We start from the raw sequence: 16,950 nt of genomic DNA, 5'->3' as shown, positions 1-16,950 counted from the left end.
ATCACGGTTTTGTTAAAACAAAATGAAAGTGTTAAAAAAGAACTGATGATCACACTGAAAACATTTCAACAAGTTTTATATTTGAGAATCAACAAATAAAACGAGCAGCTCTATGCACTTTTTAAAGTAAGATTCATTCTATTCTGTGGCATTTCCTTCCTTATAATGACAGTCGTCAATAGCAACACATAACACAGCGCACATCACAACGGTGGCGCTCTCTAATTTCATTCAAATACAACTTGTCATCTCGCGTCTCCATTTGTGATTGCATTGAAAATGAGTTGATTGTTTACACAATTTGATAATAATTGTTGTGATCATCTTGTCTGGACGAGTTTTATACGTTGTACAAAATGGATTTAACAGAGAATAGAGACTAATCTCTATTCAATATGTCCCCGTAATTATGTGGTAAAAAATCGGTGTAATAAGTGTACAATGAATATACATTATTATCTCTTAAATGTCACTCTTAATAGTCTTGTTTGAACTTGTTCGTTTTGGCTCAAAGCCACTTGCTGTGAACTTATCTTCGCGGAAGCTTCAAGTTTATTTCAAGTGAGTGAGATAAAATATTTCAACTCAAAACAACATTTTGTGCCAAATTATTTCCCAGACACAGTTTTAGTATTGAGATCAAAGTTAACTTGCCTTGCGTTCGCTATACAACAGTGGGTGATGATGGTCACAGGACGGCTCGGCAGATTTGAAGTGTTTACCCCTATCGCAGCGGCTTTTTTTGAGCATGTTCTGCAGACGAGTGACCATCCTCGATTAAGTTTCCCTCAGGATTTTTGTAAAATCCAAAATAGGACCACACCTCAGATTTGGTCCTCTTAAAAGGCTGAAAAATCTCCCGAGCACGGTCACTGCCTTCCTTCATTCCTTCTCGAATAAAAAAAACCCAACATTGCGCGCTGCGTCAGACTGTTGCTGGATGGACAGGATTTATAGTAATTAAAATCACTATAATCAAACACGGTTTTAATAATAATTGAATTTTAAACGATATTACTAACCGTCAGTACATTTTATCGTGGTTTATAGTGAAACCGGTAATCGTCCCATCCCTAATAGAGCGGCTCGTTTGCAAACGACACATCAACACTAGTGGACTGCCGATTCGCTTTCACCCCAAAATGGCGGAAGTGTAGCGCTGCAAATGAACGTTCGGCTTTCACTTCTTGTCAATATCATAGACAGTAAAAGAAATGGACCTAGTGACCCCATTGATTTCAACTGAGAAAACTGAAGCCCCATTAATGCACTTCCTGTCTGATGGCTGAGCGACTGCGCAGGCTCAAACTGAGCTTGACGACAGTCTGACAGTTGTAAATCTTCTAGTAGCTGTGCCAAGACAAATCTGAATCAACTAATTCAACTAATTCTGACTAATTCCTCAAAAACGTTGTTGAAATATTTTGTCCCGTTACTTTTATGGACTCTCTAGCTATGGGCTTATCCCTTGACTTTATGCCTCTATGTCCCCCCGATTGCCTCATACACATTAAAAGATTCCCTGCGAGCTTCTCCTTCTGTCTATACGGTAATGTCTCTATTGTTTGACAAAGTCGCGTGGTTATGACGCAATTGTTAGCCTATTTTTACAAAAACGGCTTCTATGGGGCTATAACGTAAGATACAAAGTAAGGTAGTCTTTTATACATTGTTGTGTTTCTTTAGAAATAAATAATAGACAAATTAAGTCTTTGGGCACCTCAGATGTAAAGTTATTCGCTGTCAAAGTGACGCCAAAATGAATGGGAGTCAATGAAATGCTAACAGCAGGTGAAGTTCTCCTACAATGGCGGCTCCCGCGAGGCTTCAGTTTCCGGCTGATGGATTACTCCCTTGGTAAATATACGGAGGAGGGGGAGGGGCCGCAAGTTTTTTACGACAGTGTTGTGAAATATGCAACACTGCTCACAGCTGTAGGGGGAGCTCGTTCAGAAAACATGCAAGAACAAAAGTGAAAATCAGCGAAGAAATGGCTAGAGTTGCCTAATTAGATAGTTTATACTCTTATGTACAAATTAACCAAGGTGAACACATTTGTTTTGTTTTCAGACAGTTGAATAACTTTCAACTATTAACATTTGTTATACTGGTTGAAAGTCACTTCACATCCTGATAGCAATCAATTATTAAAGTTTTCTAAATTTTAAAATAAAATCTTCAGGACGATAAAATGTTCAGCCAGTCATTGCTTGCGGTCCGTAGATGTATGTGTTTACATACCTCTGTGCAACAGCCCGCGCGGACAACACACGCCATCATCAGCGCGTTTCAAGAGGCTGTCGATGGCTATGCAGACTATAGAAAGTGCATTGCTTACAGTAACGGTCACTGAATGACAATGGCATATAAACAGAAGCCACCTTTTATAGTCCCTCCTCAACCAACAACACTTGGCACAGGAAACAAAGGTAGGAAAAGAAAAACCGTATTAGAAGTTGCTATGACAAAAAAAACGTCTGGAATTTGCAAAAGCTCAAACTAGAGTTAACATCGGTGTTGCTTTTCCACGCTGGAGACAACTGCGGGACTCAAAGGGTCTGAAAACCGACGCTATGGTTGCTGTTTTTCTTTGGGAGTGGTAATATGTGGTTTGACTTGTTTTTGGTGGAGCTCGCTACTGTTTGAGCTATTTAGCTTAAGTGTTTATTACCTTACGAATTAGCTCAACGCTAACAGCAGCTACGGTGTAAAATTAACTATTTTTTTATGTTTTCAAAGTTACGAGAAAACTGCAACATCCACACCTTTGGTGCATGGATTCACAAGTCCACCACCTGCAGCTGTTTCGACTATTTTGTCCGACCGGTGAGTGAAATGTTTTTTTTTTCTTGTATGAAAATGGCCTTCCTTGATAATTTAATCTCATTTAAAATGAATATCCTTATAGGTATTGTGTAAGGCGTCTTTAGCAAGGGAGATTTTCGCATGATAGTTTGACCGTTTTCATTTGTGTTTTTCTGCTCTGGCTGTGTGCGTTTGTTTTTCAAAAAATGTGGCTTTATGGAGATCTGAAGGGATGTTTCATAATTTAGATCAGCTAAGCAAACCGTATGATTCAAAGTTACAAAGCACCTGCTCCCACAGTATTTCATCTGATTCTGTATTTTGGATATATGTAACTATTAGCAGTTTCTTCAGAGAGCATTGTGATCTTTTGTTCTAGCAAAGGACAGGAGATGAAGTCTGAGGGTTTTGGTCCTTGGAGCTCAGTTTCACCTAAACTTGAGCAAGTGCAAGAAGATGGTGATGGAAATGGCAAGTACATATTTTTCTCTGTGGCTGAATATACATTTCCGTAACAAGCACCTGCTATTGAGCAAAATGCTGATCCAGAAGACACTGTCCACGTGCACACTGCATTCAAATTCACCTTTTACTACACACACAGAATTCTTTAATTAACTCTCGAAAAATTAATGTGGTGACAACCTCATCTACAAAAATTCTGTGTACTGTGTATGCAACCAAGCTGAACAACTAGTTAATTATGTTATTAACAAACACGTATCAGAGACTTGTCTCTCTGCTGTATATTAAGTGCAAGAAAACCACAGGGAAAGAGGTACGAGCCTTGACTCATGTTACCAGATCTTGCTGGGAAATATAGCGAACAAGCCCACAATAAACCAAAATAAATCCAAATGCTTCATTTTGAAAACAAGATAAAAATATCGCAACCTACCCTTTCCCCCTTTAAAACTCCATAAATGTGATTGTTTTATGAGCCAAACAAGTGGCACAAACTAACAGGTGAACATGGCATCACTTCAAGAGTGCGCTCTGCAAAGCAGTCTTCCAAGCATAAACTAAACATGATTCTGTTAACGGTTAAAATTGTAGACCATGATGAGCCTTTGTTTGCTGTAATATTACTGTGGTCTAAAATAACATACCAACTACAAGCCACCAGAACACTGCTATAGTTACCGAGGGGTCAATCATCTTAATTTCTGTATTGAGTTGTGTTCCGTACACACACAGAATAATAATTTAGGGGACTCGCACCCTTTATTTAAATGAGGCTGACACTCCTGAAACTTTAAAGTGCGTATGGGCCACTTAGGCCCTGTCCACACGGAGACGCGGTTTGCTGTATACGTACACATTTTTTATCGGATCGCCGTTTCGTCCAGACGGATCCGGCGTTTTGGGAGACTGAAACCGCTATTTTTTGAAACCGGGTCCCAGGGTGGATAAATCTGAAAACGACACCCTTGTGTTTTCGTGTGTACGGCCAATCCGTATATTTTGTGAAACGATGATGTCATCACCCCACGTGTCGACTAGTCAGACGCACTAAATCAGTAACAGCAACAACAACTGCGACTACTTGCTTGAGTTCATGCTTCAGAAGCTACTGAGCCTCTTTTATTTCTTTATTTATTATTTAGGCCTACTTTCATGTATTTTTATTTTATTTATTTCTTTTACTTCTTTATTTATTTATATTTCTTTCTTATGCTATGATGCTTGTATTTTGTCTGATTAAGACATTTTGTATTTTGTAGGGATGGGCATTTCAAGCAAATATAATCCTCGACGATCGATGGGAATTATTTTATTATTATTAAAAAAACGCACCTCTGCCCCCTCATGCTCACCGGTAACACGGCGTTCGCTCTGACATTACATTTCTCTGTACTGTAGTAGGCCCACATGTTGTAGCCATAAAAGAAAAGTTAGTTTCATATTTATGTTTAAATATTATGTTATTTTTTTCCATTTCATATGTTGATTATATGAAAAGTGAACAGCGTGAGTAGCCTAATCATAAGATAAGCAATATCGAGACACATCATTTTGACTATTTCATTAAGTTTTGTTTTGTATAAAGCCTTTGTTTAAAGTGAATTGCGTTTTTTATAAATTGTATCTTAATTTTAATCAATGTTTCATCCACCATTTTCCTGGATTTAATAAATAAGAAGCATATAGCAGACAATAGCCTATAATCTGGACATGGAGGCGCCGACGCGATATAACTTGCATACGTGAGCTTGAGCTTGTCTCATAAATGAACAGAAACTCAGAAATATATCTAAGCTTGAAATGTCTACTTTCAAACAAAACAATTCAAAACAAAAAGAAACAGACAACACTAATAATCCGTATGAAGTGCGCATTTCCCTCTACAGGCACCTTCACAACAGTGCGAAGGTGGCGAGTCAGCATCGTCACAGAAAACACTAGTTTATTAATAAACAATTAAAATGTCTCGTTGCTATATTTGACACATTCATAATGATTAGGCTATTTGCCGGTTCTTTGTGGCAAGCTTTATGCGTCTGCTTTAGCTAACTAATCGAATATCGTGACTCATCCCTATTTTGTACCAGGCCATTTATGGTTTTTCATATTGTTCAATAAAGTTCTTGGTAAAAAGAAAATAAGCTACTGTGCCTAATATTACATAGGCTACTGTATATTATTGTAGGCTATACAGCGCGAAAGGTTTATGCGCAGGTCTTCTTCTCTGTTTTTAGTGTATCTGTGTCAGAATTACAGAGCCTCATACTGGTGTGGCATGTATACTACATCGGGTTGAGTCGGTTTCAGTGGTTTCGTGTGTACGCAGATATTTCTTGAGACGGCGCCGTGTTTACGGAATTTTTTTTAGAACGAGGAAAAAAAAGATCGGATAGGGAAAGCTCTGGCTTCGTGTGGACGTGGCCTTAATGGCTGAGAAGATGATAGGTTTTATACAGTGAATGAATAATTTATCAATTAACTTTAATGAGAATCTTAACACATCTCTCTTTCCACTCCCAGATTTGTCCTCTTTCAGTGTGGACATCATACAAGTGAAGCAGGAAGTCCCTGTACAGGTGAAGCAGGAAGTCCCTGTACAGGTGAAGCAGGAAGTCCCTGTACAGGTGAAGCAGGAAGTCCCTGTACAGGTGAAGCAGGAAGTCCCTGTACAGGTGAAGCAGGAAGTCCCTGTACAGGTGAAGCAGGAAGTCCCTGTACAGGTGAAGCAGGACGTCCCGGTACAGGTGAAGGAGGAAGTCCCGGTACAGGTGAAGCAGGACGTCCCAGTACAGGTGAAGCAGGAAGACCCAGTACAGGTGAAGCAGGACGTCCCAGTACAGGTGAAGCAGGAAGACCCAGTAAAGGTGAAGCAGGACGTCCCAGTACAGGTGAAGCAGGACGTCCCAGTACAGGTGAAGCAGGACGTCCCAGTACAGGTGAAGCAGGACGTCCCAGTACAGGTGAAGCAGGAAGTCCCAGTACAGGTGAAGCAGGACGTCCCAGTACAGGTGAAGCAGGAAGACCCAGACGAGTCAGAGTTTTGGTGCATGCAGCAAGATCCAGAGATGTCTGGGGGTATAGATGCTATTCACCAAGTTCAACTTACTTTCAACATACTAAAAGAAGAAACTGATCGTTACTGTGGAAAGGGCAAGTAATCTGTAATATTGTTATATGAATTTAATGTTATTATGCTGATATGAAACACTTATTGGATCATTTTATGACATTTAGGGTGTGTTCTCTTGGTTTGATTTGTCTGGAACAAAAAAAACAAACATTTAGTCCTGGTCCGTTTAGCGTTCACATTGGCATTTTAACACCGAACCTAAAGCAATAGGAATATGTTCACAACCTGATTTGTCCGCTTTTATGATGTTTATTTCGCGATGAAACTTATCAAACATCCAGAACTATGCTATGTGCTGGGCTATATGTGCTCATTGTATGTGCATAGCCTGCTTGTTATGGTATTTTGACCAGTTGAAAACTTGTGAATCGGATATTCGTGTTTAGACGTAGGTCGTATGTCCAGAAATCGGATACGTCTCCGATTTAAAACCTCATTTGGAAGTGGTTCAGATCGGATGAGAATAAATAGGATCTCGTCGGTATTTTTGTTTTTACACGTGTTTAACAAATTCTGATCTGTGTCAATGTGGGTAAAAATCAGATTTTTTGTGCCATTGTAAATGCAACCTTAATTAGTTTTTGGAACTTTGGTTTTGTTTTCAAAGCGTCATACTGCAAATTTTTTTTAAAACGAGGGAGTGAATGATATGAGATATACATTCTCTCTGCTTACAGTGCGTCAGTGATGCTTGTCCTGAAAGTGAGTAAGAATACAGACAAACCCACAGTTTTATCTAATCATACGGTATCAATAGTGGTTCACTTTTAGTGTGATTGTGTTCATATCAGCAGGCTCAGGTACAGTCCGCATCCGAGTTCGAATAGCAGTGTTCACATCATACAAATTAAATTGATCCAAACTCTATCAATCGAACCCTGGTGCGCACCAAAAGTGCTAGTGTAAATAGCACCCTTAGGCATTATAATTATAACATTATAATGTACATTATTATGAAATTTACTATATATTAAAAATGTATATGCGTGTATATATTAAAAATGTATTGGTCCCAATTGTTCTACAGTGGAATTGTTACCTTCAGAGCATCCTGTACAAACTCTCAAAAGTGGAGATTTAAAGACTGAAGAGGCCATTGAGGAACAGAGCATGGACAGGAAGGGTCACATAAAAGTCTGTTCTAATAGCATCTCAAACCAGACCACCCACATGCAGACAAATCAAGTGTCTTCTACCACCACTCAACTTGTCAGCACAGTTTCTGAACTGACCATGAAGGGTCAATGTGAAAACTGTCTAATTCTTGCTAAAGTCAGAGAAGAACTCCAAATACAGATTGCAGTTCTTCAAAACCGAATTCGAGCCATTATTTGTACAAAAGTCTCCCAGCACTCAGTCTGCTCTCCACATTGTGATCTTGATTATGGTAAGAACAACTTTATCTATGCAAGCATTTTAATTATGCGCTTAGAAAGCAAGTGTGACTAATTTTTATTAAATTAAATAATTTTAATTTAAAATTGGTCATTTTGTCTTTTTTGGGCATACATCATTTTAATTTTTATTCTTAATTGGCTCATTAATATTAGCCAGAATTATAAAATCACAGATTCAATCATTTTAATTGTAAGTATTAAAGCATTTTACATTGCTGTTATAGGGAGTGTTAATGAACACTTTGTGTTTTTACCTTTTATGCAGAGAAACTTCTCAAAGGCTTCCACAAGAATTGCTTGGGTAAAAATCCATTATGCAAGGCGAGCGAAAACACAACACGGAAGGTCAATCATGTGAGAGATTTCATTCTCCACATGACAAAAGGATATCCTCCAATCAAAACATTACTCTTTTTGGACAATATGGAGCGTATTAATGAGTGAGTACTGAAGTCATTTAGAATTTGTTTAAAGATTAGCATTTTATAGATTTATGATTGTGACTGAATGTTCTTTATGTAAAAATCTAAACACAATGTCCAAGAACAGGACTAGACTAACTTGTTTATATTTAAAATGAGCACAAAATTAGCATTAACCTTTCAATTGACATCTTTAATTATCATCTTATCTCAATAGTATCATCTCTAATGTCCATATTTATAAGCACAGTAAAAGGAAACAAAAAAATGAAATGGTCATTTAAAATGTTAAACTTGTCAACCTTATTTTAAGGTGGGTGGTGACCCTTCAGAACGGTAACATGAATGTCAGACACTATTTACTGGATGTATTGGCCTTCCTGAAGTTTTTAAACCGAACAAGTCGTCCAATCGCTCACCTCACACGACATTCAAGGAATCATATTTCAAGACAACTGAGGCAAAAGCTAAAAAACATTAACACACTCATAAAATCCCACAAACGGGCTCTCAAGGACTCCGGAAACAATCCTTCTACACCGAAGCGGCGTGTAAACAAGAGCACTTCTTGAGTGCAGGGCTGTGCCTCACTGCAAGTGATGCTGACAGTTCATGTCCAGTGTAACATAAAGATGTTGATAATGTTTTAATTTTATATACAAACTACTGTACATTTGATTTAAAAGTTGTTGCATCCAATTGCTGGTTAGTCTAGATTTTTTTTTTGTTTGGAAGAGATATCACAATTTAACATACACAGTAAATCAATTAAACTTTGCACATGGGTTCTCAGCCTTGCACACTGTCTTTTTTTTTATTTTAATTGATGAACAGTACTGTGAAAAAAAAAAAACGGTTTTAATCCAGTTATTTATCAGTAGGAAATATCAGTTTAGATTTCCAAACATTCTTTTTGCCATTAATTGTAATAATCCAGTGAGATTTTTGTATGCACAAGGAGTCTAACAACAACCGGTCTGCTCCACACAGAGATCTGATCTCACCATCATTGAGTCTGTCTGTGATTACATGAAGAAACACAAAGAACTGAGACAGATTAAATCCAGAAGAACTGCAGCAACGTCTCCAAGATGGAAGCCAAGAGGAAACCGGCTGCTGTCAGACTCATTGTGCATACAAAAATCTCACTGGATTGTTACAATTGATAGCAAATCTAATAGGAAATGTAAACTGATATTTCCTACAGACACTACAGCAAATTCTATAAATAACTGGCTTAACCTTTTTTTTTTTTTGGTGAAAATACTAACGTGTCTAAGACATTTTCACAGTACTTTATATTTAGGGGAACATGTTCTGCAAAAATATTATATCTTCTAATAATAATTTCCAACAACTATTATATAATAAAAAAATGTGATACAAATAACTTTTAATTAGAATTCCTAGGGAATGTTGTTAATATAAGTAGTGTTTTTTTTAACAATTTGTTTGCATAATTTATTTTTTCAGGCAATGGCTACGGGGAATTTTGCACTTTGGGAGTAATAGAACTTGTTCTTAAGTTTAGATGCTATGAAGAATGAGCAAATGTTTGAACACGAGTAATTAGTTCTTTTTATGTTATGAAGTCAAATCGGCTCTAAAACAGCTCTGCAGATATCATCCAGCTCAATTCAGTTCAAGTTTTGTTCTCATCCAGTATACAGGTGCTGGTCATATAATTAGAATATCATCAAAAAGTTGATTTATTTCAGTAATTCCATTTAAAAAGTGAAATTTGGATAATATATTCATTCATTACACACAGACTGATATATTTCAAATGTTTATTTCATTTAATTGTGATGATTAAAACTGACAACTAATGAAAATCCCAAATTCAGTATCTCCGAAAATTAGAATATTACTTAAGACCAATAAAAAAGGATTTTTAGAAATGTTGGCCAATTGAAAAGTATGAACATGAAAAGCATGAGCATGTACATCGCTCAGTACTTAGTTTGGGCTCCTTTTCCCTGAATTACTGCAGCAATGCGGCGTGGCATGGAGTCGATCAGTCTGTGGCACTGCTCAGGTGTTATGAGAGCCCAGGTTGCTCTGATAGTGGCCGTCAGCTCTTCTGCATTGTTGGGTTTGGCGTATCGCATCATCCTCTTCACAATACCCCATAGATTTTCTATAGGGTTGCGGTCAGGTGAGTTTGCTGGCCAATTAAGAACAGGGATACCATGGTCCTTAAACCAGGTACTGGTAGCTTTGGCACTGTGTGCAGGTGCCAAGTCCTGTTGGAAAATGAAATCTGCATCTTCATAAAGTTGGTCAGCAGCAGGAAGCAAGAAGTGCTCTAAAACTTCCTGCTAGACCGCTGTGTTGACCTTGGACCTCAGAAAACACAGTGTACCAACCATCACTGACTGTGGAAACTTTACACTGGACTTCAAGTAATGTGGATTCTATGCCTCTCCTCTCTTCCTCCAGACTCTGGGACCTTGATTTCCAAAGGAAATGCACAATTTACTTTCATCAGAGAACATAACTTTGGACCACTCAGCAGCAGTCCAGTCCTTTTTGTCTTTAGCCCAGGCGAGACGTTTCTGACGCTGTGTCTTGTTCAAGAGTGGCTTGACACAAGGAATGCGACAGCTGAAACCCATGTCTTGCATACGTCTGTGCGTGGTGATTCTTGAAGCACTGACTCGAGCTGCAGTCCACTCTTTGTGAATCTCCACCACATTTTTGATAGGGCTGTGAACCTAAACTGGTCTCACGGTTCGGTTACGATTATCATGTCATCGATTCAGTTCAATTCGGTATCACAATGCATTTCGATGCACCGCATCCTCAATTTTCAAATTTACTTTAAAAGTGATCCGTGCGTGTGTGTTCGGGAAGTCGCAGTGACAGAAACAGTGACATTCCAGTTTGAATTTCAAAGGCATGTTTATGCCATTAAGAAAATAAAATTTTATCAAATCAATTTTGTTTTAAAGAAATGTTTATTTAAAAGCAGCGCTCATTCATCAGTGTATATGTAACCATTAGAGTCGCGCGCATCAACCGTCGAGAGTTCACTGTTGAAGATGACGATCATTTATAATCACCCGTAACAACACAGAATAATTGTAATTTCACCATCGGCTGGCAGCGAATACTTAAATCAGAGAACAATATTGAGGCGGGTGGATTATTTGTTTTGGCTGCGGATTCGGGTGACGTTGAAGCTCATTCTCTTACTCTAAAGCAGTCCGCCTCTGCCAGGCGTAACAGCTCATGAACATGGCTATATTGTTTATCAAGTTAATATAGCTATTACCTCCTGCCTATTCTATTTGTGCGTGACATGAGCGCACACAGCGCGTGTCTTCTCCAGGTCGTGCTTACCAGGTTGTTCATAAAAGCTGAAATGTGTCCAGATGTAGGCTTTTAAAGTAGCTGGAGCATTTTTAATTAAGCGCACACATCTCGCCTCCCTCTGCCAGTGTATGGTATTACGACAAAGCACATACGTGACAAATGACGTCAGAAAAGCGTCAGTACATTATAACCGGTTATGGTCTATTACTGAAGCTATAACCGTAAACTGTCCTCATCGCGATGCATCGTAGAAACGATTAATTTCGACACCCCTAATTTTTGAATGGGTTTTGTTTCACAATCCTCTCCAGGGTGCGGTTATCCCTATTGCTTGTACACTTTTTTTTACCACATCTTTTCCTTCCCTTCGCCTCTCTGTTAATGTGCTTGGACACAGAGCTCTGTGAACAGCCAGCCTCTTTAGCAATGACCTTTTGTGTCTTGCCCCCCTTGTGCAAGATGTCAATGGTCGTCTTTTGGACGGCTGTCCAGTCAGCTGTCTTCCCCATGATTGCGTAGCCTACAGAACTAGACTGAGAGACCATTTAAAGGCCTTTGCATGTGTTTCGAGTTAATTAGCTGATTAGAGTGTGGCACTGTCACAGTGTCTGGTTTTTGTTTCCCCGGGTGTTCCACTAGAGCTCTCTCTCCCTTACTGTCACCGTTCATTCTGGAACTGCATTTCCCACGATCCTTTGTCTGTCCTCATTACTCATCATTGCACGCAGCTGTTTCTTATTACATTGTTTAGTTTCTGTGAATAAATACCCTGTCTGTTTTAGTCCTTGTCACGTAGTCATCACTAATTGTCACCACACTTCTGAGGTCTGTCCTTCTAGTCTGCTTCTTGTTTTGTTTATTGTTGTTTTGTATTTTGGATTGATATATGGACTTTGACCTTGTCTGAATGACTACGATTTGGATTACACTTCATTAAATGCGGCAACTGGATCTATCGTTCCGTGTGTGTTTCGTGGCAGGCACCAGGTGTCTTCAATATTGAACCTTTTCACAATATTTTAATTTTCCGAGATACTGATTTTGGGGTTTTCATTAGGTGTCAGTTATAATCATCAAAATTAAAAGGAATGAACACTTAAAATTAGGGATGGGGCCGATCCGATCCAGTATCGGTATCGGGACCGATACCAGCGTAATTCACGTATCGGATTTTCCCGATCCAACCTGCGGAGATATCCGATATCCATGAGCCATGTCTGCGCTTTAATGTTGTCTGCTGAAATGACTCCAAAAGTGATTCCCGCCGGCTTGTCTGCTAGCTGGCTGCAAACTGTGGAATGGATTTCCTGAACGGAGGCGCGGCTCAACGAGACACAGATACCCCCGCTCAGGAAATCCATTCCGCAGTTTGCAGCCACCTAGCAGGATAACATTGAGCTTCCAACATGTAAAATTATAGCCGCATTCTGTCTAGTGCAACTTCCTTCCCATCGCAGCAGTAGCCTATGCTGTCATTTCTCCTTAAAACTCAAACTTTAAGACAGAATCAGCACGATTGGTGATTGTTGTAAAATGCAGTCTCTACTGTTGCTAAATTGCGGGACGCTTTTAATAATAAAAAGAGCTATTAAAAGCACAAAAATCTGCGCAAGAGATGCTGTTCCCAATGCGGCGCTGGCTCCGAAACAGACCGCAATGAGACAAGCAAATTATACTTTGGGCTTCATGTGCGCGTCTAAACAATCAAATGTACACAAAAATATGTAAAAATGACCGGCTTGGAGATTCACTTAAACAGTTTATGTCTAAAATGGACGTAGTTATGGAAATAGTTGGGAGAAAATATGGTGCATCAGTAGACTTGTTCTTAAAGGGGAAGCAGTTTAAAAAACATGCTGACGATTGCGCCATTACTGCAAATCAAACAACAAAAGGCAAAGAGAAAATCAATCACAGCTCTTGAATGAATAACTTTAGCTTTAATAAGCATAAATCTATCTATGATAAACTTTGCAGTGCTATTTTACTTTTGATTACTTTATTATAATTATTTTTAGACCATACATGAATAGTAATGTTAGTAGACCTTCCTGAAATTAAAGCACTGTGTAGGCCTGTATAATGTGTATCTTTGTTTAATTGTCCATATTTATTTATCTATTGTTTAATATATATATATATATATAGCCGCACCTGGCCAGCAGTCTCAGACTGGAAGTTTGGGAGGAAATTGTAGCTTCATTAAGGAAAGGATTAGTGGTGGGTTGGGGTTAGGCATTTGCTTGGGTGGAGTTTATTTAAGTTATGGTTAGTGGTGAGGGTGTTTTAGGCAATTGAAAGCTCTACCCTAACTTCCAGTCTGAGACTGCCGGCCTGTAGTCTCATCCTCAGACACCAAGCCCATGGAGTCCACCAAGCTGCTATAGAGTCCGACTTTCTGCTTTCAGTGGGTGCCACAATATCAGAAGGTTGCTTTCTTCTAAGGCTAGTAAGGCCACATATCTCGGCTGCCACGTCATCAAGCGCCGCGGAAGGCCGCCACCTTTTGCGTACTTTATTCAGCTAATTTTGAAGGATATATCAAGTGTATCCTTCACGTCCTTCAATCACCCTCTATCCATTGCACACATTCCAGTTCACGAAAGGGAACTGAAAAACATGAAAAAACGAATCGGCGTTGAGCTTGTCTAAGTTCATTATGAAATGTAAGACAAGGCATACATATTTTGTTTTGGTGTAAATCAGGGACGTCACTAGGATTGGAAGACGGGGGGGCTTAGCCCCCAGGGTATTTGTAACTTGCTTTTGCAAAATCTTTGCACTCACATCTAGAGCTACACTTATGTCAACAACCAGTCAAGAAACTCAATGAATTGAAGGATACAACGGTAATAGCTTTAACAGGGACCCTATGACATTTAGTGTTCAGTGACAACAACATTCTATGGGGATTGATATTGTTTTAGAATATGCCTACTATAGAGATAGGTTATGTTATTGGCAAAGAATAAAGAGTTGTAATTAGCTTGCTTGTTAACCATTTCTTGTATTTTGCTTGTTCACTCTAGCTAGACTACAGTTTTCCATAGCAAACCAAAATATTCTGAAATCCTCTTTCCTTTACCTCAAGAAAACGTTGCTAAAGGTAAGCAGGTAATTAAAAACAACTTACAATTCCACTCTGTATCACGACACTTACCAATCTTCCTTTCACTATAAGCGTGTGTATCGGTGTGTGTGTGGGGGCGGGAGGGTGCATAGCAAGTTCAACTTCAGACCAAACTAGAGTAACAACGAGACGAGATGAATCCTCCAGTTACTTGCAGCGCTCCGGTCTGCAATGCTCTGAAAGCTGCCACAGTTCACACCAATGCAACGAGATGTTGTGTTATCCAGATGGTGCACCGCACTGACTCTTTGTACTTCTGTCCAGCTTCTGACTTTTCGGCTATTTTTTGTTGCTAGATATATATCATTTGTTGCATCTAATCTTAAATATGAATGAGGATACTCATTCCAATGAGGTTATTGATAAATCGAATTGTTATTGTTGTTCTTATTATCATTTAGGGGGGCTTAGGAACATTTTGGGATAGCTTCAGCCCCCCTAAAATAAGCCTAACGACGTCCTTGGTGAATCACTTAACACTAAACTGCCAACAATGTAAGCCACTGGGAGACCACAGATGGTTGTTCATCACTGTTTTACATTAATTAAAAGCCAGTAATATAAATTTTTATATTATTTCCAAAATTCAGTTTTAATAGTATTTTCGTGCCGTAACCGTGGGAGCTGGAACATTTGTGACATAAACCAAACTAAACCATCTCATTCTATGCTGAGGACGAGTCTAGCCTAAGAAGCCTCAGAAGGACTGGTCTAGGATGCAGAATTTCATTTGAGAAGCACCCAGTAGTTGCATCCCAATTAAAGGTGCAGTGTGTAAAATTGATGATCTATTGTCATAAATGCATTATAATATACATAACTATGTTTTGAGTGGTGTATAAAGACCTTACAAAATGAACCATTATATTTTTAGAATGAGCCATTTCTATCTACGTACACTTTTGTTTATTATTTTTTTTAAGAACTTTATTGAACAATATAAACAAACATAATGGCCTGGAACAAAATATGAAATGTCTTAATCCGACAACAAGTCAAGCATCATAGCATAAGATGAAGAACATATAAATAAATAAAGTAAAATAAAAATAAATTTGAGTAAAAAATAAATAAATAAATAAAAGACTAGGGGTTTTCAGCAAGTTTGTTAAAGTTTGTTAACACGGGCAAATCTTAAAATTTAAGAAATAACCAGTAATGCAAATCTTCCCAAAAGGCCCAGGCAAATTTACAATCGTAAAACGGATGTTCTGTTGTTTCAATCTGATCAACACAAAAGGTGCAACTCTTAACATCAAGACCAAATAGAAAATCTTAAAATTTCACGAGATGACACTCCCTTTGCTTTTGGTGCAACTGGAAATGTAAGATATTTTGTCCTTAAAATCTTAACTTCAAAACTGGAAAAATATTGGAAATTTAGGAAGACCGGTTATATTACTTTTGAGATAAATTGAAAAACATCTAAAATTATAGATTTGTGGGGTTCCTTTTTATCATACTGTTTTCTGTTGAATAAATTAAAATTTGAACAAAGTTTCAAAAGACATAACTCGGTTATTATCTAATATACACTCACCTAAAGGATTATTAGGAATTTTAATATTTAATTTCTCACTAATGCAATTATCTAATCAACCAATCACATGGCAGTTGCTTTAATGCATTTAGGGGTGTGGTCCTGGTCAAGACAATCTCCTGAACTCCAAACTGAATGTCAGAATGGGAAAGAAAGGTGATTTAAGCAATTTTGAGCGTGGCATGGTTGTTGGTGCCAGATTGGCCGGCCTGAGTATTTCACAATCTGCTCAGTTACTGGGATTTACACGCACAACCATTTCTAGGGTTTACAAAGAATGGTGTGAAAAGGGAAAAACATCCAGTATGCGGCAGTCCTGTGGGCGAAAATGCCTTTCTGATGCTAGAGGTCAGAGGAGAATGGGCCGACTGATTCAAGCTGATAGAAGAGCAACTTTGTCTGAAATAACCACTCGTTACAATCGAAGTATGCAGCAAAGCATCTGTGAAGCCACAACACGCACAACCTTGAGGCGGATGGGCTACAACAGCAGAAGACCCCACCTGGTACCACTCATCTCCACTACAAATAGGAAAAAGAGGCTACAATTTGCAAGAGCTCACCAAAATTAGACAGTTGAAGACTGGAAAAATGTTGCCTGGTCTGATGAGTCTCGACTTCTGTTCAGACATTCAGATGGTAGAGTCAGAATTTGGCGTAAACAGAATGAGAACATGGATCCATCATGCCTTGTTACCACTGTGCAGGCTGGTGGTGCTGGTGTAATGGTGTGGGGGATGTTT

At 38.6% G+C, this 16,950-nt stretch overlaps 1 protein-coding gene across 24 annotated transcripts in view; it reads left to right on the top strand.

The window, feature by feature from the left end:
• Positions 1-16,950, top strand: part of LOC143716740 (uncharacterized) — a 70,258-nt gene that overhangs the window by 6,146 nt on the left and 47,162 nt on the right. For 16 of the 24 annotated variants that reach the window (XM_077209108.1, XM_077209140.1, XM_077209137.1 and 13 more), the window contains exons 2-5: positions 2,740-2,826; positions 3,185-3,276; positions 5,791-5,846; positions 6,135-6,278. The exons of 1 other annotated variant lie outside the window; for it this stretch is intronic. In XM_077209108.1, coding sequence (XP_077065223.1) covers positions 2,740-2,826; positions 3,185-3,276; positions 5,791-5,846; positions 6,135-6,278 — 379 coding nt within the window. Of the gene's footprint in view, positions 1-2,739; positions 2,827-3,184; positions 3,277-5,790; positions 5,991-6,134; positions 6,279-16,950 lie in introns of all 24 variants that reach the window. 7 more of the 24 variants (XM_077209110.1, XM_077209119.1, XM_077209114.1 and 4 more) reach the window with 7 other exon arrangements.

Source organism: Siphateles boraxobius, unplaced genomic scaffold (genome assembly GCF_051911475.1).
Source record: "Siphateles boraxobius isolate OS27281-9 unplaced genomic scaffold, OSU_SipBor_1 12, whole genome shotgun sequence".
NCBI classification, from domain to species: Eukaryota; Metazoa; Chordata; class Actinopteri; order Cypriniformes; family Leuciscidae; genus Siphateles; species Siphateles boraxobius.
The sequence above is the reverse complement of the archived record's forward strand: the minus strand, read 5'-3'. Positions and strand labels throughout refer to the sequence as shown.